The sequence below is a fragment of the Trichogramma pretiosum genome, unplaced genomic scaffold, assembly GCF_000599845.2.
Source record: "Trichogramma pretiosum strain Unisexual culture from Peru unplaced genomic scaffold, Tpre_2.0 scaffold20, whole genome shotgun sequence".
Lineage (NCBI taxonomy): Eukaryota > Metazoa > Arthropoda > Insecta > Hymenoptera > Trichogrammatidae > Trichogramma > Trichogramma pretiosum.
This window is the reverse complement of record NW_019641696.1, coordinates 554425-579292: the sequence shown is the minus strand read 5'-3', so window position 1 is coordinate 579292 and position 24868 is coordinate 554425. Positions and strand designations below refer to the sequence as shown.

Below are 24868 nucleotides of genomic sequence, written 5' to 3'. Positions count from 1 at the left end.
TCATTTAAAGATGCATAAAACGTACACTTGGCGTTTAAGATTAGACTTAGTGCTGTGGCATATATCGACAACTTCATTTTTTATACCTTATCGATTATAAATTCTAGCCTATTCGTATTTATAATAATTATACACGATATTTATAGTTCACAACAATCGCAATAGAAGTGATAAATTATGTAAAATACTCAACTGAGCAATGATGTAATTTTAATGATTCATGCTGGCAGCACAAATAACAACTAGTAATATAAATACTAAAAAGTTTTAATTTTTTTTTTAATATCACCATCAAGTAACCATAATTTTATGTAATACATGGTCAAAGCTTGATTATTTGATCGAATAATTATTCTGCTCTCAACATTAGTTCATTTTAATAAAAATCGTCGCAGAAGAAATGTTCATAGTTTCTAAGTATTATTTCATAACGTTACAAGAGATCAAATAAATGACCCGAATAGTTTGGTAATTATTAACTACAACTGCTTTGGCAAGTCCTCGAGATATTTAGATTCAAAGTTAAACTTAAAAGGATATATTATATATCACTTGCACGAAAATATTGTTCTACCTCGTTAATCGAGGTCAGAAGTCATTCATACACACTGTTAATAACACCTTTGAAAATTGCACTATGGTATTCCATTATTACATTGAAACGTTGTGCGTACACTCGCTTTTTTTACTGAACGAAGTGTTAATTAGTTTATAATTCGCGTAAGAATTTGCCAAAGATTAGTCGCGAACTTTTCTCGTCTGTAAAAGAAAAGATTAGAAAATGTCTAGGCTATCTAAATATTATATGACGCTAGCGAAATGCAACGTAGGCGCAACTCTCAATATGAGCAAGTGAAACCTGTTACATTCTTTTATGGAATTTTTTTAATTAAAAATATTCATCGTTCAATCGAGCAAATGGCCATTTAATTATTTGTCGTCAACGGAGTAGGAAAACGTCACAGATAGTATATATAGTTTGCTTGCAGCTTGTATATTCACTCTGAAACGCACGAAATAGGCAAACTTGTAACACTTTATAATACAAAATGAACGCACGATAAAGAAATATAAAAAGTACAAAAATTATCAAAACATTCATGTTAAAAAATCAATTTACGAAAAAGAAAGAACACAATAGGTTGCTCTCCATGCAAGGAGACTTAAACATTAAAGGAGATTGATTCTTGAACATATAGTAGTAGATATACTAAATATATTTGTACAAAAAAAACGTATCGCTGAGAAACTTAGTCACGACTTATGCATTAATATACAATAACAAATTGCGCGAACCACGCACGACAAAAGATCGGAAAATATTGTTTGTTTTTTTTCTTCCTTTTCGTCGATCGCGAAGGCGTAGGTAGAGTATCTTTATCTTGTTCTTCATTATATCTTTTACGCGTGGTTGTAGCTAACCAGCTTGGACAAACTGTAGATCTCTTGAGCCATTAGAGCATCGTAGAAAAGATGGTCTGGAGAATCTGGCCTGGACGTGCGTCAGACCTTGTGGTTCCTCATCTCGTAGGCGGAGCCGCGGCTACCGGGCGTATAGGCCCCGGCATAGAGCTCGGGGTGGTGATGATGAGGCCCGGCGGACCTGTGGTGATGACGGCCCCCGCCGCCGCCGCCGTGACCACCACCGGCGGATGATGATGACGTGGATGGGCGACTGGATGGTGCGCTGCCGGGTGGCGCACTAGCTGTGGGAACCGAGCGATATCCTGCGTGTCAATGTAATAACAAACATGGTTTTGGCATGCCAACACATAATATTTACAAAACTCTTTTTTTCAGGCTGGCTTTCGTAAGACTAAGATATAAGTGAGCAAAAAAAAATATCCTATGTAAATATTGCACTGTGCCTTTCGCCGGCAACCGAAAATTTTTTAGACTATATACTTTGTGCTTACGATAACTAGAGCTGATTTTTTACTGTTTTTTTTCTTGTTCAAAATAAATTGCATATAATATTGAAGCGTTACAAAGCGTTGTTAAGAGCTGACTATTGCCAATTTTATTTTTGAGCTTATTAAATGCGACTATGCGATGAATCATGCAATTAGAAGCGTATGAATAATGAAGAGAAATGTTTTTTGTTTAGAAAAAATTAATTTTTCCAGGCCCCAGCTCTCACCTCTGTAGCTGTTATTATGATAGCGCCAATTGATGTGATGATAGCATCAACAATGAATGCGAGAGGAGAATGTGAAAAAGTAAAAAAAAAGTTTTCATTTTATAAAAAGATCACAACAACATCGAAGAAACAACGTGTGCAGACGACGATTATCATTTAGATTAGTTATTTCAAAGAGCCGTAAGATGATTATTCCAATGAATATATATAGTAAAAGACCAAGAGAGTTAGAGGTAGTAACGAATTTTTGGAAAAGTGTTGCGCCAATCGTTAGTTCACACGAAGCAAAATATCAAGGTAGCTTTACCTTTGGGATAGTACTGCGCGGCTCGTCCGTCTGGATAGTGCGAGTGACCCCGTGAACTATGTCCACCTTGTCTGGAATGCCCGCTGCGACCACCGCCGCCGTCTCGACCCCCGCCTCCGTGATGATGCCGCTGTAATGAAATTTCGGGTATGAGTATGAGACCCCCTCGCTCTAATCGCGCGAAATACTCGCTTTGCGCGAACTCGCGAGATACTTACCATTCTTCTGAGAGTGTTCATCGGCCTTCTCAAGGTATCACCAATGTGTCGCGCCGGTGGCTTTTTAGGATTGCTCGACGGCGTGTGTACGGCGCAGCACTTGATGAATATTCCCATGAAAATGATGAATCCGATTCCCATGAGCAGTACGGCCCACCAGTAGTCCTGATGAAGAAGATTATAATTTTAGTTTCGATCGTCAAAATTCAAGTCGAACGATGCTGAATAATCATACCGTAATCCACTTGGCAACACCTCGTAACGTGTCTTCGTTGAGTAAGAGATTTTTCAGACGAGCCAGAGGCCCCTCGGCGTCGACGGCTCGACACTTGAGAAAAACGTCGCAGTAGCCCTGGAAGTTGTCGCAGGGCGAGCCGGGCCTCAGACTGATACCGCCCTTGGTGAGATTCACAAGATGAGCGAACTCGCTCGTGCTGCGACAGGTCGAGCCGTCGGTGCCGTTCTGACAGGCCAGCTCGCAGAGCTTGCGCTTGTCTATGTTGGGTATGAGCTGACTGGACAGGAAGCACTCGGTGAGATTCCACTCGAGGCATATGGATCCGGTGCACTCGCCGTTGATGCAGAGCTGCGTGCCCTCGTTGCAGCGCGTCTTGTTGGCCTTGGGCATCGGGGCCGGACAGTCGGGGCTGCGGCCGTTGCACATGGACGCGTAGCTGCAGTCGGACTCGGCCTTGCACTGCACCCTATCGCGCAGCGGCACGAAGCTGCAGGTGTCGCTGGCGCAGCAGGGCCCTTGGCTCGGGCTGCACTGGGTGCCGTGCTTGCGCGTGCAGCCCTTCGCCGTCTGGTTCTTGATGCGCTCGAGCACGCTGACCTGCCTGGGATAGCAGCAGCGGTCGGCGCACTCGTCGTCGTCGTAGCCGCAGTCGCACTCCTCGCCCTCCTCGACGATCTTGTTGCCGCAGAAGGCCCCGGCCGAGGCGTTGAAGCAGTTGCGCTTCTTGTTGTCCACGATGGCGTCCAGGACGTTGCTGATGTTGCCGATGCTGCACTTGCTGAACTTGCTGTTGTTGGGCCTGTCGCCCGAGGTGGCCGAGGCGAACATGATGTAGTTGCCCTCGAGGCCGCCGGGCTTGCAGTCGGCCGGATAGTCGTGCGGCGAGCCGAAGTTGTGCCCGATCTCGTGGGCGAGCGTCAGTTGCGAGACTTTCGGTGGCACTCGGCTGTTGTAGTTGACGAAGGTGATGATGCCCGTGTTGAGGGAGCGTTTGGTCGACTGGTACATGCCGGCCACCGTCTCGGTGTACGTCTTGTAGCGCTCGCAGATGCCGCCCGACGCACCGGAGGCCGATGCTACCCAAGCCAGACCCAGTGTACCGCCAGTGAAATCTCTGCAAAATTAACACGCATTATTTAGTACGATATCTCGAGCAGTTTTTACATTCCAAAAATTATCCAACTTATGCGCGACGCTATTCAGGCCGTTCGCCTGTACTCTGTCTTATCTGGCTCTGGGCTCTCTTTACCCACCAAAAATTTTAATTGGTTCAATAAAAACCGGTTCACGATGATAATGCTGATAATGGCATATTAAAATTTTACAAGATTGTGCATGTGTAATAAAAAAAAAAAAGGAACTCAACCAACCGATAGGTAAACACGTATGCGAGACAAAAGTCCTCGTGATTGCCCAACGAGTGCAAATTGAGAAAGTTGCTGACGTCGATGTTCTCCATGCAGAATGGATTTGGATCGCCATAGCCCTGCGCCTGTTCGCATGCGCTGTCGTCATCGATCTGCAAAGTTGAGAAACGAAAAGCAGGTGAAATTAGTATGTAAAGTCACTTCGTAATTGCGTCGCAGTTGAACGATATTATATAAATTGACTCAAGAAAGTAGAGATTTTCAGAAAAAAAAAGTATAAAGATCAACGGCACGAGGGGGTTGTTCGCCTCGCTAATGCACCGTTATAATGCTCTTTGTCTACCGATGGAAAATCATTCCGGTCGCGTTTTTACAGTAATAGAGATCGGCTCTCGATTCGAGAGGGAGAAATATAAAAAAAGCTTTTTACCTTTATCCTCTGCACCTCGAACTTGATATTTCTGTGCTCGATTTTCCCATCGAATTTGGTATCTCTGTAAATGTAATTGACCGCCGTGACGTGATGCGCGATCAGCGAGAGTATCTCCTCTCGAGTTTTATCGTCGTCGTGATTCATCTGTGAAAAAAAAAGTAACAAAAGATTAACAGCAACAACAACAAAATGTTAGTTTTTTTTATTCCGTTTGTATTTTTTATTCGATCAAAAATAAAAATAAAAATTCGGTATCGCTTTTAAAGCCCACCCCCCATGGTGCACAAGAACGCGCGGAATTCGCGCGCTATGCGATACGAGCACGATGCAACAACACAGAACAGAACAGAACTGAACTGCAGCCAATAGAAAATGAGCGTCGGGCTGCACGCTACGGCGTCGGAGAGAGATATTTGCGCTATTTTTATACGATATGAATAACGCGAGATCCGCGAGCGCGGCGAGTTCGCTCGACGTTTCGTCAATATTATGGAAAAGCGCACGGAGAGACAGGATCGATCCCCGCATCCGCGCGTACAAAAGCCTTTTGCGAATTTTCCTCCGTCGCAGCGGAACGCGAGTATCGTGTATAATTCAATAAAGTCGCGTGAGGTCTAATATTAGTAGAGAGAGAGAGAGAGAGAGAGAGAGAGAGAGAGATACTTTGGAAGAGGTGCATCGACACGAAAAGTTATTACAATTTTCTCTGTGCACGAGTGTGTGCGTTAGAGAATTCGACGCGAGACACAAGGACTCGAAATCCTTTAATGGGCAAGGTACATTAATTAAATTAATTTAGTCGGGCGAAAGATAGGAGCTTTTGTGCTTTGTGTGTACACGAGTTAGACACTCGTGGAATCGCGCAGTACAGGTCAAAAGAAACTCTCTCTCTCTCTCTCTTGCTTCTCCCATTATATTCTGGTCAGTTCGAGCGTATACCTATACGCTTCTTTCTTTATTTTTTCGCTCCTATCGCAACAAAAGCTCGTATAGTAGGTGAGAGGCACCTCCCATTGTCTGCACAAATAGTCTCTATCTATCTCGAACCCCATACAGAAAAGGAAGAAAAAAAATCATATATATACTGTCGCGTGTACCTGGTCGTGTATGTGTCGCCAAATGAGCGGATCCGTCTGTATGAATAACGAGCAGGTGTTCTTTTTCGTCGTGTCCTCTTGGGGCTTGGCCGCCCTCCTCGTCCTGCTCGAGCCCGAAGTCGGCGAGTTGGCCTCGCGGCTGTACTTGTAACTCGAGCTGCTGGCGCCGCCGGCCTCGTCGTGCCAGAACGGGCCGGAATCGTGATGCTTGCCCGAGTCCGCGGCCGGTGCGGGCGGCAACGTGTCCTGCTCGCCCGACTGCTGAATCCTGTCCATCCACTGGACGACCTCGTCCGTGACGCCGCAGCCGCTGGCATCGCCTGGAATTCCATTGGATTCGGGTGATTAGGTTTTTGCTTTTGTTGGAGGATATAGTAGGTCACTTTACGCGCGGTATGCTTTAGCGCATAAACGTGTATTAAGTAACATCGTGTACTACAGACGTATGCATGAAATCCGCGGGCAACCGTGACCCAGTTCCAAGTGTGCTGTTTTGCTGAAACGACGCCAACAGCAGCAGCAGCAGCTGATTGTGTCCGATGCCGCGCGCGCTCAAATCAGGATAGCTCTCGAGTAGCAGCAACTTTTTATGCAGTTGTAAAAAAAAAAAAAAAAAAGAAAAAAAGCAGCCGGAAAACGCGCTCGCAGGAGTGGGATTCATTTAATTCTCGTTACTTCCGTTCGCTATATCGTTATTGTTGCTATGTGCTGCTGCTGCGTTCTTTATTTTTTTTTGTTTTACCTTGTTGTAAACCGAGCGAGAAACAAAGGGCACTTGGCGCGCACTTGCCTGTGTATAACGCGATTGTAATGACGCGCGGCGCGACGACACGACGACAACAATAATTATTTTTATGCGCAAAAAGTTTGACGATAAATAGAAACGTGATTTGAACGATTAAATTTACAAAAGTAAAAAAAAAACGAATTATTATTATTTTGTTCCACCGAGTAAGCAAGATTGACTGCACCAGCAGCACCAGCAGCAGCAGGAGTATCGCGACCGATTTTTTTTTCCCGAAAAATTTGCAGTTCGTTGAACATCATCGAATTAGTAATGCAAAGTATTTCCGCTGCATGAAGTATCAAGAATCATCGTCGCGGCGCGGTGCGCGGTAATGCGCATCGGTGGCGCTGATACAGCGCTCGACTCCACTCTCTGTATGTGCACCAACGAAAAAAAAATTTTAAACAAGTTCTCACGAGGCCGCTGCTGCCTCGGTGGCACTTAATTGACGCGTAATCGAAATTTTTTCGCCATCATAGAGTATACGTAATATTATGTAGTTTTTACGAGCGACTGGTCACTGGATGAGAAATCTCTCTCGTTTCTGCAGCAGTGCCTCCATTGCATACACAAATACAGAATAGTTGTATACACGTTTCACAGTCGAGCAGATATAGTATAGTTTTCTTCAACCCAGTGCTAGTATAATGTTGTTTTTTTACATTGAAAAAGTCACGGTCTTTGCGCACGACGACGAGTGGACGCCGGACACCGACCTTTCAGTCGGGAAGGTGTATTGTATACTTTGTCGTACACAGTTCTCTGAGAGTAGTGTATTTTTATCAATAATTTGACCAAAAACAATATTGAAAAAAAAAAGATGTACAGAAGTTTGTAATTCGTAAAGCGAGAAAAGTGTCGACTGTAATTTTCCTTGATCCCAAAGAAACGGAGAAATAAAGAAAATTGAAAAATTGAGCGATGAAAAGAAAAATTCCCCGATTTTTTATATTTTACAATTTTTCTTCCATTAAATCAAATTAATATTTTCATCTTTTTCCTCGGGTCTTCTCTTCGCTCTTTGTGTTGCCTCGAAACCATAGCGGTTTTCCAGAAAGAGACAAAGGGGGAGTTATAGAAAGATCTTTTGAAACGCGCGACAAGAGGAGGAGTAGACGCGAGCGAGCAATAGAGAACAAAAAGCCACTGGAAAACATCTGAATCCTCTAAGCAACTTACGAGTCACATACGTATATAACATAAAGTACTGCGCGGAGAGTCGATCGAGACGTCGATTCCCTCCTCTCCTCCTCTCGACTATCTCTCTCGTTATAATACCGAAAATAAAAAAATCGATAAGAGACCAGAAGCTAAGACGCGTTTCTTTATGCAACTATTTTATCGCAAAGCGCAAACATCGATTCATCACTGTTTGTAAGGAGAGAGAAAAAAAAAGTCAACATCTTCCGTATACTTTTTTCATTTTTTTCATGCTTCTGCGAGAGAGAAGAAATCATAATAACAATTTTAAATGAACCACCACAAGCGCGCGAACGAACGAAGGAACTTTGTTCAGAGAGTTGAAGTTTTTCGAGTGAGGCAAATTATACTAAGATGCGCGTGGATAACAGATGGTTCGCTTGTAAATGCAAAACTTGCCTCTCTCTCTCTCTCGAACGAACGAACGAACGAACGAAGTTTCGTACGCAAAATTACCAACACAAACAATGCGCAAGTGCGGCCCCAGTGCCACTCGATATCTTTTGAATAATAATGATTTTAAGCACAAAAAGAAATCAGACTTCCCTGTGACTGTTCACACACATACACACACAAGCAAAATGTGATCAACGATAATAAAGAAAAAAAAAAGTCATCGTATGATCATAAATTCATAAATACCTTTTCTCACTGTCGCGTAGGGATCCTCGACGTCGGCCTCGTGGTAGATGACCGAGTGCACCGTGTCGTTGCGCTCGTGCGGCGGGAAATAATAGTGCGACTTCTCCACGTACCAGGCGCCGTCGCGCGGCGACACGATTTTGCCGTGAAAAATTCCATCGCTACTTATGCTACCGAATACATGACTATTGGGTTCACCTGCAACGAGAAAAATAGGAAAATGTATCAAAAAAATCCATCATCGTATAATCGTCATTTATCATTGGCCAAGAGCCATTACCGGTAAAAAAAAAAAAAAAAAAAAGAAAAAGAAAACAAAGAAAAAGAGAGAAGATGAAAAATCTCTGGTACTCGAGCAGCGTATACGCGCGTTCTGTGTGTCTAAGTAAGTTTACAATATCTGTAGACGTGTATATATATGGTTGATTCTCCTGAAATCTGCTTTTTGCATGTCTTTATGCCATATTTTTAAACTAGTGAAGATGAGCCAAAACTAGCTCGGTCATTCATTCAATATTGTTGTATTCTTCATGATAGGACATAAATATTTCAATTTTTTAGGGTCAGTTAAATTTGCCGTGAAGATATACATGCCAAATGTCACCTCCGTGGCATGTCTACATCTCAAAATCAACTCTATTTGCATGTACCATGCATTCTCATTAGCACCTGACCCTATAATAACTACGAGACCAGCTTCTATACATCCAGAGTAAAGTTTAAGTCTATTATAGGGCTTTGAAAAATGTTTTAAAAAAATTTCCCACGCAATTGAAAAATGTCTCGGATTTTAATCATGCTTCTGAATAATTTCAAACATACCGCCTGCTTTGGGTCGCTAACTCATTTTTGATGTCGCTAGATACGTAAATGTCAAGTATTATAGCCCAACTTTCGATTGGTGTAGGTTGCGGGTTCAAATTTTACATTTTATCGATGCTGCGATAATTATTCTATTGAAAAATTTGCGTGTGTCAAAAAAACGGTCACCTCCGTGGACATGAATATCTCGAGCTATGATCATTCTTTTTAACCGCTCGCCCCGTCAAAAGACTCGTTTTTCATGACCAAATTTCGGGTTGTGCGGAAAATTTTGTGCGTTTCATATTTTTCTTACATAGTTGATCAAAGCAGCGATTTGTCACCTCCGTGTGTGTCACCTCCGTAACCGAAAATAGTCGATTTTAAGCATAAAATCGGACATAGTTTTCGTAAAACGAAATCTCAAAGCCCCAGATTCAATAATTATTCATATTTTATGGTTTAAAAAAGGGTAAACTAGTTCGCGCCGTTCAATATGACAAAAAAATTTTCACCATTTTTTCGTTTTCCATACCCGAAAAAGCAGATTTCGGGAGAATCAACCATATACGTTACTCTCGAGGTATAAGGTCAAAGTGCGGCCAACCTAAATCTTTCGTCCAGCAGCTAAAGCTCTCTCTCTCTCTCTCTCTCTCTCTCTCGTCCAAAGCTGCTGCTGCTTCTGCTATATAACAGCAACACACACACACACACACACACACACACACACACACATGCGCCCGCGCGGAAGAACGAGAGAGAAAATCTAGAGCGTCGTTCTAGTTAAACGAGCTCGCAGAAATGCTGCTGCGCGCGAGCACAAGCACAAGCACTGCTGCATCCCGAAACGCACCACCGAGTGTATACGTTTATATAGTATATACAGACACGAGACTCTTATACATATAATGCTTACAAGGGTAGGGGGTAAGTGAGAGAGAAAGAGAGAGTATACAGAGAAAAATCAATCGCGGCTGCGGTGCGCTAGTTTTGCTTGCCGTCGTCGTCTCGTTCGGTTGAATAATATACCTTCGTAATTAAAGAACGATTCCCTTTTTTCTCTCTCTCTCTCTGTCTCTCTCTCTCGATTCGTTTAAAAATCCACGCGCGCGATAACAACTGTGCGGGCCACACAGCCGACGACGGATCAAGCATGCAATACCGCACAAGCTCGTGTTTAATGTTTCCGCGCGGTCTGGCTGCACGATATAGATAGAGAGAGAGAGAGAGAGAGAGAGAGAGAGAGAGAGAGAGATTACGATCGCGCGCCGCGGGTTTTCGAGTGCGGCCCTGTAGCAGCCGATGCTACTCCCGTATTCCGATCAGGCGTAAAGTGCAATCGTCTCTCTCTCTCTCGAAAGCGCATGAATTCGAGATAAGCCACAGCCGAGATTCCCGAGTTTTCCGAAAAACTTTTTTGAGCTTTTTTCCTATATATACATCGATCTAATTTTATAATGGAAAGAAATGATACATACCGACTAGGTGTCCTTGATAAATGTGCGACGTGTCGAGCTCCTCTTTATCATTGGAGGGCCCTACGACCACCAGCTTCTCGCTGAACGTGCTCACGTCCCGCTTCAGCCTCAGCCTGAAATCTCGGCCGTGGGCGCGAAAACGCAGATTCAGCGCCAGATCGCCCCTGGCACCGGCTGCGGAGCGCCTCGCGCGCTGATGATGACGATTCAGCTCCGCCGCGTCGTAGGTCAGAGGCTCGTAGTGCCGGATGTACTCGTTCAGCCGTATCGCTGTGCAGACGGATGAAAAAAGAAAACAATGCGAAACGTTAATTCGATTATGTAGCAGTTGAAATATAATCAGTTGCGTTTTAATGTTTGTCTAGGTAAAGAGCATGTATACAATTATAGGATTATGCCGCCGCCGCCGCCGCCTGTCTGGCTGTCTGCCTCGTTAAAAAAGCAGCGGTGCGCATATTAAGAAAAGGAAGTGCGGTTTTGCGCAGCGCAGGAGTAGTTACGACACATCTCGTATCTATTGTCTAATAGGAAAAGCCTAGAGACGCCAAGGCGCTGAAGCTATGCGAGCCTTCGTGCATGCTTATAACGCGTACTTCGAGCGGGATAAAGAGAGGGACAAACTCTTATTTCTTTCTTATTTTTTTTTTTAATTAATTAATCGTGACGTGGCGCATTGCGCTGCAGCTGCTGTTTCGGTGTAAACAATGGGGGCTTTATAGTTAACGCGTAAAACATGGAAATGCCATTATTCTCGTTGAGAACATTTTTGTAACTTTACTCTTTGAGCTTTCATCGTTTACGGATTACGAAGCTCGATTTCAACTTCGCAATTTAGACGCGAGAGAAAAGTGTCGATTACATTTTCTGATAATTATTAATAAGTAAATGGGAGGCGATCGATCGTCGCCCTTCGGAATTCGAACTAAAAATCGAATGAAAAATCGCATCGATCATGATCCGTCCACAGCTTACACCCGCATCGGTGGTGTGAACGACCTCTCTTCTCTCCGTGCAATTATATCTTTGTGTAATATCGACTCGCTACGGAATATATATCGTACCGTCGAGCACACGTGATTTTTTACCTTATTTCTCTCTCGATATGATACGAGAGTTTCCTGCGAACGAACCCATTGAGAGGGCAATAATTAACACGACGTAATGTAATAATATGTAGTACACGCGCGCGCGACGACAGAATTTCAAGGCAATTCCAACGTGTAAAATACCGCGCAGAGAGGAGAGCACATATTCGCATTCGAATTTTATATTCGCATCTAAAATTATTTTGCGCGTATCGTTCAAAATAAATACACGAGAAAATTACAGTAGCGCGAGCTTCGATCCTGTATATAAATTCGGGAATAATTAATCAAGCATCAACTGCCTATTGCTATGGTATTTTGCCAAATTATTCGCGAATCGATTCTATTTTTTTAACCCTTCTACATAAAGGTACACACGCACACACACACACAGACACACACACATAACGAAATATAGACTCGCGAGCCGAAGAATTCGAACTATACGCGCTACATGGGAAACGTAACAAAGCGCGAGTTATGTTTATTACTAAACGCCCGCAGCGGCAGCAACTACGGCGGCAGTCCCGTTACAAATAGCCACGTACATATATATACATGCACGAGAGGAGTAGAGGCTTCAGGTCATTCCATCCTAGTTGCTCTTTTCTCTCTCTCTCTATGCTTATGCATATATATACATCGGTAGAAAATACCACCATCCCACAGAGCTACGTAGCCTATATCCACTACACAGAGAGGACCGAGTTATATACATAGTGAGTGAAGGAGTGTGAGAGGCAGAAAAGCTGGACGTGTTGTTCTCTCTGTGTGTAGCACACGCGGCTAGGTCCATTGTTTCGACGTATATAGCTGTGTTGGCCCTCCAGCAGCAGCAGCAGCATAAGAAGGCCCGATCGATATGCGCACCTATATTTATATATACCTGTGCACATTACAGCAGCAGCAATTTGTGCGTGTGCACGCGAGAGAGATACATCGATTCGATCATCGTAAATCCCTCCCCGGTATGCATCGCGCGTGTATATTACCGCGTATTTCACATTTTTTTCTCCTATGAATGCGTGCGTATCTATCTCTCTTCTTCCGCTTGTCGAAAGTTTCGATTAAACAGAGCGCGACGCGTGTCTGTGTATGTGTGTGCCACTGTTCGATCGTGCCCTCGATCCTGAACGCGTCACGCGGTCGTTATTTTTCTCTCCAAGGTTCGGCGAGGGCCGATGGGGGCTTTCCCTAACATAATGCATAAAGCACGATAAACGTTAAAAATACCCAAGTGTGTAGTACCTGTGTGTCCGGTCGTAATTTTCACGAAAAATTTCTCTCCTATCGTTTTACAGCAGTAGCAGTAGTAGGTAGGTAGGTAGATAGGTAGGTAGTGGAGGATATAATTAATGGGCGTGCGCTATTTGCGAAAGGAACGCGACTGCCTATTATTAGCGAAGAGCGACAAATGCAACGAGGAAAAAAGTAGTAGTCGTCCTGTAGCGGCACCTATTTTCCTCGACTTCATTGTACGTAGTTATTTACAAATACGAACACAAACGCTAAAGAATTTTTCGTACGTACATACGGTTTCGCGACTGCACGGAAATACGAAGCTAAATTGAAATCTAGTTTTCTTTTTTCGAGAGCCCGGAGAACGTAATGAAGATTTTATCCTCAAATCGGAGCACAAATTTTCATTTCGAAAAAATATTTCACTGACATTTTTTATTAGGATTCACCCTGCGGTGGTTGCTTTTTGCGAAATTTCACAATTTGTAATATTCAATGAGATATCACGATTCACCGTGTGCAACACGCACATTTTTGCCGTGCTTTTAAATCCAAAAATGTCGTATTTACTATATACATAATATATGTGCACTCGCACGCTGCATTTTCAACAATTTATATTACACGTATCCACGAGCTTTATGAAACTCGATCTCACTTCCAAAGGACCGTGTAATATAAATCTGATTCTGCCGCTGCCGTGCAACACGCCTATATTTATATATTAATGCCAAGCTCTGTGGACTGTACAGAAATTCTAGGAAAAAAAAAAAAGATAAAAAAGATAGAGTCGCACTCGGGGTGGCGCAGCAGCATCAGTGCGATCAAATTGAACTCATTTTCGCGCTTCTTTCATCCCTCCCTCTCTCTTTTTATTTATTTACTTTTTTTTTCTCCACTGTACACACTCGGAGCTACTCCGTGCTGCCGTGTTGGATTGTAAGTTTCCATTATACGCGCGAAATAGATTGATACGAGAGTTTCATCCTTCGAAATCAACTCGCAAGCTCGAGCGCACGATTTCTTTTATGGTCGTTTGAAAAAGTAAACTCGAAGCATCTATATACCTGGCGAGCTTGCTGCGGATGAAAAAACAATTTTGCATCGTGAATTTCTTTTTTTTTTTTAATGATTTGTGGATGTAAATATGCCACGCAGATTTATCGTACTCCCATCGACGAAAAAAGAAGATAAAAGCTTCAATGATCTTCGAGTCATTTTTCAGTTTGCTGGTCAAATAACACGTACAATTGATGTGGCTTTATTTGATAACGATTAGAAAGCTTTAATCCAGCAAAATAGGGACGATGTCTATGCTATTTTGTGTTATTGTTGAGTATGTCATACACGAAGGTGGCCTCTTCTATGCTAGATTTACGATTTTTAACTTTTCCTACCGAACACTAGGTGCATTAATTTGGTGCTGCATAGATCATGAAATTTTAAATTCCTATTGGCGATTTTCTCTGCAGTGAATTGATGTTCAAGAATCTGACAAATGAAGATTTATTTTTATTTCATTGGCGGCTGGCTGGTGGCTTGAATTTTACATTTTCCATTTCATTCGAATAAATAAATTGACAGTTTAAATTATTTTTGTCGATCAACCCTCACTATGGTACATTGGAGAAGAGAAGTTCGTCTGGATTTAATGTTATATATATGCGAAAAGCAATGAAAATCAAAGGTAATCGGCTACAGCTGAACCGAACATGACTCGTAATTCTCGTCGAGTCCATACTCGCCTGCAAGAAATCAGGACAACGTCGTATTCTAGAAAGAGATATAAAAAAGTGTCAAATACCGAACTGCGAGTCTCTTATAATTTGTGACACCGTCCTTTTTTTCGAGATTGCAGCTACCTCTCGCGCACACAATGACATCGCACGCGTGTAATATTTTCCATTTCCCGTTTATAAAGTTCTCGTACAGAAAAAGATGAAGAAAAAGAACGAGAGAGAGAGAGAGAGAAGAAAAAAGTGAAACTAGCACGTGTGCAGGTGTACTTATGAACGCTCCAGCGGCATGACCAGTGCGCCATGAACGCTTGCGTGTGTTTTATATACCTATATGTATACTTCTCTCTCGCGGCTTTATAAGTATACGAAGCGAAGCCAAGCCGTCGTCACACAGCGCAGAGCGTGTCATGTACACCACCCAACAGTATATATATATATATATATATATATATAGAGAATTGACTTTCTCTCTCGCTTTGCGCTACAACTGCTCGCGGTGACTGCATAGCTCTGAATTAGTTTATATCGTGTACAATATAGAGAAACGATATGTATTGCATGCGCGAGGTTGAGTCATCGTCGCGGCGCGAGTTGCGCATTTCGTTATTCAATTGTAATTATTTCGAGCGCGATGCGAAGCACCCGAGCGACTGAAAAATCAACGTCGCTTATCGTCGTGTACGAGACATCAATCTTGGAGTTTATCGCGTGAAGCATGTACGTCGCGGGTAATTGTAATGGAGCCATAATTTTGCCGATCCTACGGTTAATGTTTTTTTTTTCTAGATAATTATCAACGAATGTACTACGTGAATATATTACGCGCGTTTTTACGCGTATATACACACGCAGCCTATCAAACTATTATAAGGCTCTCTCTCTCTCTTTCTCGTAGACTCAGTTTGAGGTTGAGTAATTTTTCCTAACCGGATCATGCGAGCGGAGAGAGAGAGAGAAATTTACATTCAATGGACAGTAGGTAAATCACGTGAAACACACATGCGTATAATGCACGTATCCATGAGCCAACCCATATTATACGATACATTGCGCACGGCACAGAACACACTGCCATTTCTTTCTCTCGTGTTCGAGCTTATTTGTTTTTTAACTGTAAAACGCGAAACGCACCTTAGAAAATAAAATCTCTGCTGCTGCTGCTGCTGCCTTCGTGCGCTGCCGAGCTCTGCGCTTCCTTTCTCCCTCCCTCTCTCCCTCGCTTTTAAAGGCTTGGTGTGCCCGAGCAAGTAAAGTAAAAAAAAAAAGGAGGAAATCTCGCGTGCGAGCGATGACTAATATATGAGAAGTTGCCGCCGCAGCCGCAAAGCTAAAAAGCTAAAGTGCAGCAGCACGCAGCACAGGCACCTGGATAGATGGCTTTGAAAAATATACCCTTTTTACGTTGCGCAGCCGAGAGTCTGGGCAAAGCTGTAGCAGCGGTGCACGGCTCTCCCAGCGGATAATTGGATGAAATTAAATAAGATCTTTACGTTTTAGAGACTCGAATTTATATAATATACAGTTCATGACTGGTATATAAAGGTATACGGAAGTTCGCGCGCAAGGAAAATTACATTTATAAAGTCCCATCTTCGGTAAAGTTGAGCCCTCTATCTAGCGGAGCTGCTCTTATATATATTGTATTGTATGCGCTCTCTGCTCTCCTCTCCTCTTTTCTAGGTGCACCTTGTACTGTACCTCTACCTGATAATATAAGCTCTAAGCCTTTTCGGTCTCAAACTTTGTGCAAGAGAAAACTTTTCGGTACTGTGTTTTCGGTCTCGATGTAATATAAAGAAATTTTTTTTTATGCCTGCGATTGTTTTAAACGCAAATGCAAGCGAATACTCCTTATACATTATTAAGTCTTACGCCAAGGTGAAAAATGGAACGAGACAGCAGCAGCAGCAGCAACAACGAAAAAACTTTTTGGGACTTTGAGGGAGAAACGATTCGCTTGTTGTTGAACCCCGGGAAAGTTCGTTGAATGCCCTTCTTTGTAATCCGCGCGATGTGGGCTTTATAAGTCGAGGCTTGGATTTATACGTGAAATTAACGATAATACCTTTGCACCCGCGCGTGCACTACTGTTGTATATTAATGTCTCCGTCATGTCTGCGTGTCTCGTATTCAAGAATTGCATTTCATTTGCACTACGCTTTAGCGTCCTATTAAAATATTACCGAGATAAATCTGTCTGATTTACTTCGCTTTGCTCAAGCACCTCGGCCCGCAAAAAATAACATGAGCTTTTTCGTGTTGTTTTTTTTTTTTTGGTGTTTTTTGCGGCCGCGGAGCAGCAGCAGCAGTAGTACCAGAAGAAAAGAAAGACGAGTATACACGCACACATGCACACACACACACACGATTGTGCGCATCTTTAAAGCCACGTTATAAAAGAGAGAAGCCAAAAGAGATAACAAGGAGAGAAAAAGGTTGAAGTTCTCGCAGCTCGTACTTCAGCTCAAAAGCTCTGGCTGCGAGCCAAAAAATACACACACACACAGAGCCGTACCAAGCGGTATGAGTATGAGCACATGCGTATAAGAAGACGAAAAAGAGAAGAAAAAGAAAGAAGTAAATAAATAAAGCGCACGCGTGCAGTTGATATTTATTGTACCGTGTGCACGCGCGGATGGTTTGCTTTTGTCTTAAATGCATACGCAAATGCACGCGCGTAATATCGCACATTCGTGCCGTTGTTTCAACGTTATATTACGGTATATAATCAGCTGAAATTGCGTGAAAATGTATATATACGTCTTTGAGTCGTCCGCAATATAGCAAGTTCTCGACTTCAGAACTATGCGCGCGCATTTCGCTCATTTGCATTATTATGTCGCGCGCACTGATCGGTTCACAATGCAGAGCTAGAAGCCACCATGCGTATAATGTATGATACAGAAGTACCAAAGTCTAAATCGTGAGTGAATTTCCAGAGCTAAATCGGTTTGTATTACTGCGGGAGCTATTTTATAATAACAATTGCCCGAGCTGCTCGTGGTCGATGAGTCCTCTTTGGGGCCGATTCTCGCTAATCTATACAATCCCTCGAAGATATAATGCCTCGACCTTATCTTATTATTGCGCGTGTGCCAACCTGAGCGCAAGAGAAGAGAGAGAGAGAGAGAGAGAGAGAGAAATTGTATTACTCATTTGGAGCTTACTCTTACGTATAAATATCTCGTGGTACGCCTGCTTGGTAATATCGCGTGCATAAGAAAGGGAATCGCAGGGGACGATTAAACATCCGTTCCTCACTTTTTATAATAATACGCATATAACACTCGGACTCTGCATCAATATTAGACGATTGTAACGCCTGCGTATTATAATGCTGCTGCTCATGCTTCGTAGTGCACTGGACTACACGTCGAATCGAAGCGTTTATGCCCCGAAGTTATATGTACACTCGCCTGCGCGTGATTGTATTATCTACTTAACTGCTCTGTATATGCACGCACATGCGAGAAGCAAATAGAAAGAGAGAGAGAGAGAGTGTGAGCTTTTTCTGTCTCTATCGCTTGTGACGCCTCGAAGCAACAACGATTTATAAATAAACACACGGCATGGGTTTTTCCATGCATCGGGAGTTCGACACACGACAATTGCTCCTCGTACGCTGGGAACTTTTAAATAGTATATTTTGCACCTAAGGAGTGAAAAACTAAAAAGTCTCAGAGCACGTGTAATTCATCATCCGAGGCGTAGCCGAGGTTGATAATCACGTGCTCTGAGACTTTCTTTTTTCGCTACATAGGTGCAAATACAATTTTTTGTGAATCCCCCAGCCTAAAGTAACATTTTCATTTCGCTCAGCGGGAGTAAAATGTTACTTTAGGTTGAGGTAGCTCAAGAAAGAGATTTTATCATCTCGGCTTTAGACGCCTTGAGAATGTCTAGAGATCCTTTGATAATATCATCGACTAATATTTCCCGAATGTTCATCACTCGAACTTCAGACTGAGTCGAGGCGATATCCTTGCAAACGTGGAAAAAATAGAGTAATGGATAATTTTTGGGTCATTCCCTCCGCGAGGACACCCGGAACGTGAAGACCAATCTTACTTTTGAGTTATCCCGCACCAATTTGTTTAAATCGATTTTTTTAAACAAATAAAGACATTTTAAATATTTAAGCTTGAAACTTTTTTTTCAGATAATTTGGACCATTCTAAAGAGAAAGTTACTCTTAATAATTTTCTCTAAAATGCATACTTTTCGAGTTATAAGCGATTCAAAGTCAAAAACTCGCTAATTTTGCCATTTTCAATCGCTTATTACAACATGAAAAAATAATGTTTTCGATTTTACCAGTGCTCTTTATTAATCTTCAAACACTCTCTATCACGTCCCATAGTTTTTTCGGGATTTTTAATGATAAATCAATCTTACCCCGCAATTAATTTCACACGATTTCATGTGAAATGCGTACAGAGGGATAGGCGCGTCGTCAGCTACTGCCGTGGCACGGCAATGATGTTCGCTGGGAGATAGCTTCAACTTGATTGCGGGGTAGATTGATTTATCATTAAAAATCCCGAAAAAAACTATGGGACTTGATAGAGGGATGTTTGAAAATGGCAAAATTAGCCGTGCAAGGCTGGAAATCACGCCGAGCGACCGAGCGCTAACTAAAACTTCCCGTATTTTCCTTAGTTTTCATTAAAAGTACACTCCAAAAACTACCATACCCAATGTAAAAAGACCTCATCTTTCGATTAGAATAATAAAAAAAACAAAAAAAGTGGCGTTTTTCGAGATATTGAGCTCTGAATGTTTGATGACAATTTTCCCGGTGAAAATTATGGAAAATCTAATGTCACCATTGGAAAGCTGAGGAAATTTCCTATAGAAATAATTAGTTATTATTTTTTTTGGCGTTTTGATACATTTACAGGGCGTTAGAAATTGAGTGATTTGGCCAAAAAATGCCGTGCGGCAGAGTGCTAGGATACTTCAGGAAATTTGCCCCATATTGAAAAATTAATGGACAATGCTATTAATGTCTTATAAATATTATTTAAAGATTTTATTCCTTAAAGATTATTCAAATATTACACATACACACACACACACACAAACACACAGCGCGAGATAAAAATCATGTTCAGCCGCGGCGAATAAAGAGCCCGAGAGTCTCCATACACAATTGGCGTTATAGTGGACGCAAAGCTGCGCGCAAAAGACGAGTCGAGTGGAAAATTAAACAATTTTCCAGTATATTGAGTCGACGAAGCGTGTATGGCGGCAGCAGCAGCATAGCACATCGTAAGTGTGTATAATACACCAGACAGTACCACGACACGAGTTGCGAGTCGAGGGCGAAGCTATAAAAGCTGTGCGACGATACAACATGTAGGAGCGAAAGCGTTAAAATGTGCGCGAGCGATATAACGTACGTGTGGGCTTTATATTTATATATGTGTATAGATTCTCTAACGCATATAATGCGAGAAAAGGGAGAGTCACCGTGTATATGTGCATGTGCACAAGCCGATGGCGTTAAGCGTTAGCGTCTTTATCGTCTTAAATTCCCCCCTCGACTCCGAGACTTGTCGCGACGCCTATATGTATGCGAACGGCATTCAATATAAGCATTCAATATTTTCTACATATTTCGCACAATGTACTTATAGGCAAAGCAAATCGACAACCACTGCCATATATATATATCGACATTGTCTTGTTTATCGTTCGATGAGTCGACACTATTTGCTATTTCATTTACGTTGTCTCCTTACCGCGCGAGGTTTTTTTTTTATTTTATTTGCAATGGCATTTGAACCTGTATTACTGCAGAGGAAACGATTTTATTTCTACTCAACTCGAGACGATCGGAACGAAATACACGTTATCTATACCCAAGGCTGCTGCTGCGTGTATGCCAGTGTGCCGCGAATTACGTGCGTAAGCACCTTATGCACATGTATGTGTGTTATGTGCTTATCTCGCAGTCGAGAGACTGCTATATACATTTTATATATGAAAGGAAAACATGTGGGTCAGTCGCGAGTTTACGTTACACATATATAACAAGTACTGCACAGGTCGCCGGAGTACGACGATGTATAGGAGGAAGCCGATTAATTCGCTACATACTAGATGCTTTCGATTTTTTTTCCAGTCTATTATCGAGGGGTTTCCAGATGATAAGATCAACTGTACTCGTTCGCGGGATAAATCAATCACTCGACACACGCGATATTTTTAAATGAAAAGGATAACGTTTTGTTTCTCTCTCTCTCCCCTCGCAAGGAACGAGGAATTGATCAAAAATTGCCTCAACGAGGCCCCATCGCTCTTCTTTCGTTTAAGCTGCCTATTAAAAGTCTCGTGTAGCTGCACACGTGTGTGTGGCTGTATTTTATTATATTATACGACGTGCGATGTACGGAAATAAAGATCGGGTCTGTGTTCGAGTCGCAGCAGCAATTCCGCGAAGTTATGAATCATGGCTTAACCGTCTTTTTCGCGTCGACACGTTAATTCCTTTTTTTTTATGTATGATTATTGTTACCATTATTTATTTCTTTTTTTTTATTAACTTATTATATCTCGCAAACACGAGTGTGGCTAATCTCCTCGTTAAACGAGGCTCGAGTCACCGGTTACCGGATTCGTAAGAAAAAAATGCTGCAATTTTCGATTTTTGAACCATTGTACAGAGAAGTCGAGAACGAGTTTTTTTTATATCGCCACACACATGTGCGTGTGTGCAGTGGTGCATGTGCTGCAACACAAAGAAGAACACACGTCGTTTTAGGGCACGCACGCAAAACGGGGAGCAGCGACATTCTTCCCCGCGCGCGCGATGAAACACTTGTTTTCCCGCAAATTATCATTCTTCTCGTTTTCTGTATACTCCTTCCTTCGTGTGCACACGTACATGTACGTACATACGTACTTGGAAATAAATGTTCTTTTACTTCTCTGCACTTGCTATATACGTTTTTAACGCTTTACTTTGTGACTTTCGAGTTTTTCAATATTAACGCTTGTAACGATTGTACATGACAAATATCCGTTGCCGCTGATATCTTGTAGATTGAAAAAAAGATAACACGACGAGACGCGTCTGTTTATTTATCTCCCGCCCGGAAAAAGTATCGATTTCCACAAATTGTCAGTGATACACGTATATACTTGACGTTAGACGTGTCTTATCAATATGATAATAAAATACGTTATTTGAGAGACTGATTTAATAAGAAATCCTTTTTGAATGATACACAAGTCATTTCAGAGCAGAAATCTTGCAAGAGTTCAGCTTTATTATAGTAAAATTTAATGATCAGATTTGTTATGTCTGCTCAGCAATTTTGATTTTTATTTATTATATTGACTGATAACAAGCAAGTGACAGGATTTTTTTGGAATATTCTATTCAATATTTTGATAAGAAAGGTAACTGAGGAAGAAAAGATTTCTGTTCATCATTGTAAAAAATATTTTCACTGAGTACTATATTTTTTTTGTAATCATTTAGTAGCTGTGAACAATTTTTTAGCATGAAATTGCATCAGAGTTTCAATGCTACAAATTAATTTCCAGTAGTTATTAAATTCTACTACACAATCTTATGCGAGTGTAGAAAAAATGTTCATCCTATTTTGCTACGCATTGCACCTAAGCTTTAATTTGTGGTAATGGCATTTTCATGCTATGAAAAGTTATTCCAAACTATTTGCAAAATCAGAATCCATTATAAATTCTATTCAATGAATTTCAACTATATTAACTTAAAGGTTGTGTTATTAAACAATTAGTTACCGGAGCCATTAGCTGAGACAAAGGCATATAAGGGCATAAAAGGTGTGTAGGAACAGGTGAATGACCTTTGCAACAAGTGTAAAGAGCAAAGCTTTGAACGAGCTGGCTTGATAAACACTTGTCATAGTTGAACAAAGGATGTAGAAAAAAAGCTGCCGGATAAAAAAAAGAGAAATACGCTCCATGCATAACTGAAATTAAATTATAGCGAAGCACATAGATTAGTTCAACTACAGCATGAGTTCTAAAAATACAAAGGAGGGTTGAACGCAAATAGAAGAGCTTTTTACAAACTATTAAATAGAGACAAAGGATATGAAAAAACTAGTTTAAAAAATGGAATTCACAGCTAAATAGATGTAACTTTTTTTTAGCCATGGTTGGCAGTGAATGTGGTGTTTGCAAGCCCATAGATATGAGAGAGTGAGGGTAAAAGAGAGGGGGAGAAAGAGCAAAAGAATTGTTGCTGCTGATGATTTGGACACAAAAACACAGTAAAGAAAGAACATAGAAAAGAAAGAAAATGCGAAACAAACAAGCAGCAGCAGACAGACAGACAGACAGACACACACACACACGGAGAAACTCACCTGTCTCGATGTAGGGCACGAGAAGCAGCAGAAAAAAGACGTATTTGCAGCTGCTCTTGGGATACATCATCATGGTGACCGACTAGTCGCGGTCCTCCCCCGCGATAGGACGGACCCGCGGAGGAAGACAAGGCTCAGCGGGTCCGAATTTATCGGAGTCGGCTGCTTATAATAGCGCTGCTGCGGTTTTTCAGCTGCTGCAGCGATCCCTGTACAAGAGGGAGAGCACAACACAACACACTGACGAAGCCGCGCCTGTATACGTGTATTTGATACGGCACAGGCTTCTGTATGAAAAATTTTTTTTTCTCTAAATTCGAGTCACACACACACACACACACTGGATGACGACGATGGTGATTGATCACTCAAAAAAAAAAAAAAAAAAAAACTTGGCACAAACGGAGACAGTGATCTATATATACACGTTTTCAAAATGTATTATAACTCAGAAAACTTGGTAACACGCACACACGCACACACAAACACACTCACACACAGGAACTCGCACACGCAGCGCAGAGCTCCGAATTTTCAAAGGCCCAAAGTTGTTGCAGCTGCCCGACGTCGTCGCGGAGGATAACTACTGCTGCTGCTGCACTGCAACGCCGAATCGATTGTCAAGAACATCGAGAGAGAGAGAGAGAGACGACGATGCGTTATCACACTACTGCTCTCGGCTCTCGCAGCAGCATACACAGTCACACGCGCGCGCACAAATACAGACACATGTATATACACAACCTCTCTCTCTCTTGTCACTCTCTCACACGTATACAGTAAAATAGCGTGTATGTATGAGGCGCAGCAGTAGCACTTGAAAAAAAAAACGAGATAATTGCCCGATGACTCCACTATACACCGAGCACTGTGTTGTGTGTCGTGGCTATACGTATGATTATTATGCGTTTTGTAGCTCGACGAGGGATCGAGTGGCAACAACCGACTTGTATTACATTATCATATACGATGACGATGATTCAGGATGGCGCGGGGGCGCCTAGCTGAACGCCATCATGTCGATCACAAAACACAACACAGCACAACACAGACACAGCAGCGAATGTTGTAGTCCAGCAACTCGCAGCGGAGCAGCGACGACGACGCTGTGCTGCTTGCTTCACCTCCTCAATATTAAATGCGTGTGCGGCGGTGGCGGCTTGTTGGCACTACAGCAGCAGCAGCAGCAAGCAGCGACTTGACAACTCGCGCAGGGGCAGTTTATACGTATACACAGTACACACACACATGCACATCGCACGTATATATTATCACAGCTGACTATATGCTCTCTGCCTGTATGCCGTTGTCGTTGTCAACGTATCTACAACGACTATTCGAGTCGAGGCGGCGAGGTTACTCCGTCTCGCTGTGCGATGACACTGCAGCAGGCCGCTGTTTTTTTTTTTTTTTTGTTTATCAGATCCAAGGAGAAGAGCAGGATCACTCGTGTCTCGACGATGCGACGACGAGTGCCGCGAGTCGCGCAGCAGCAGCAACTCTCCTCTTCTCTTCGTCGACGACTAGCGGTGGCCTGCGGATGCAAGCAAGATCCATCCTTGCGAATCTGCGCGATGTCGGTACTGTGCGCGCGCGCCCCTTATATATACAGTATACAGGAGTCCTATGTACGCATGTGCCTACTCGGTCTTCTTTATATATGTTAAAAGTTATTCCTGCTGGTGGACGATCCTCGCGGCGGTAGCAGTAGCGGCAGCGGCGGCATATCTTTGT

General features: G+C 42.4%; 1 protein-coding gene across 2 annotated transcripts; it reads right to left on the bottom strand.

Moving 5' to 3' along the window:
* Nucleotides 1-691: 691 nt before the first annotated feature.
* On the bottom strand, nt 692-23497 carry LOC106657105 (disintegrin and metalloproteinase domain-containing protein 10). 2 transcript variants are annotated; one of them, XM_014378414.2, is made up of 10 exons: nt 23135-23497; nt 10709-10978; nt 8430-8627; nt 5801-6120; nt 4701-4847; nt 4274-4422; nt 2901-4017; nt 2666-2830; nt 2448-2577; nt 692-1727 (listed from the first exon to the last, which is right to left on the bottom strand). In XM_014378414.2, the coding sequence occupies exons 1-10, from the start codon at nt 23205-23207 to the stop codon at nt 1504-1506; spliced, it is 2793 nt and encodes a 930-aa protein (XP_014233900.1). In that variant the 5' UTR covers nt 23208-23497; the 3' UTR covers nt 692-1503. The 2 variants fall into 2 exon arrangements, with proteins under 2 accessions (XP_014233900.1, XP_014233901.1); XM_014378415.2 differs by having other exon boundaries at nt 692-1706.
* Nucleotides 23498-24868: the final 1371 nt, after the last annotated feature.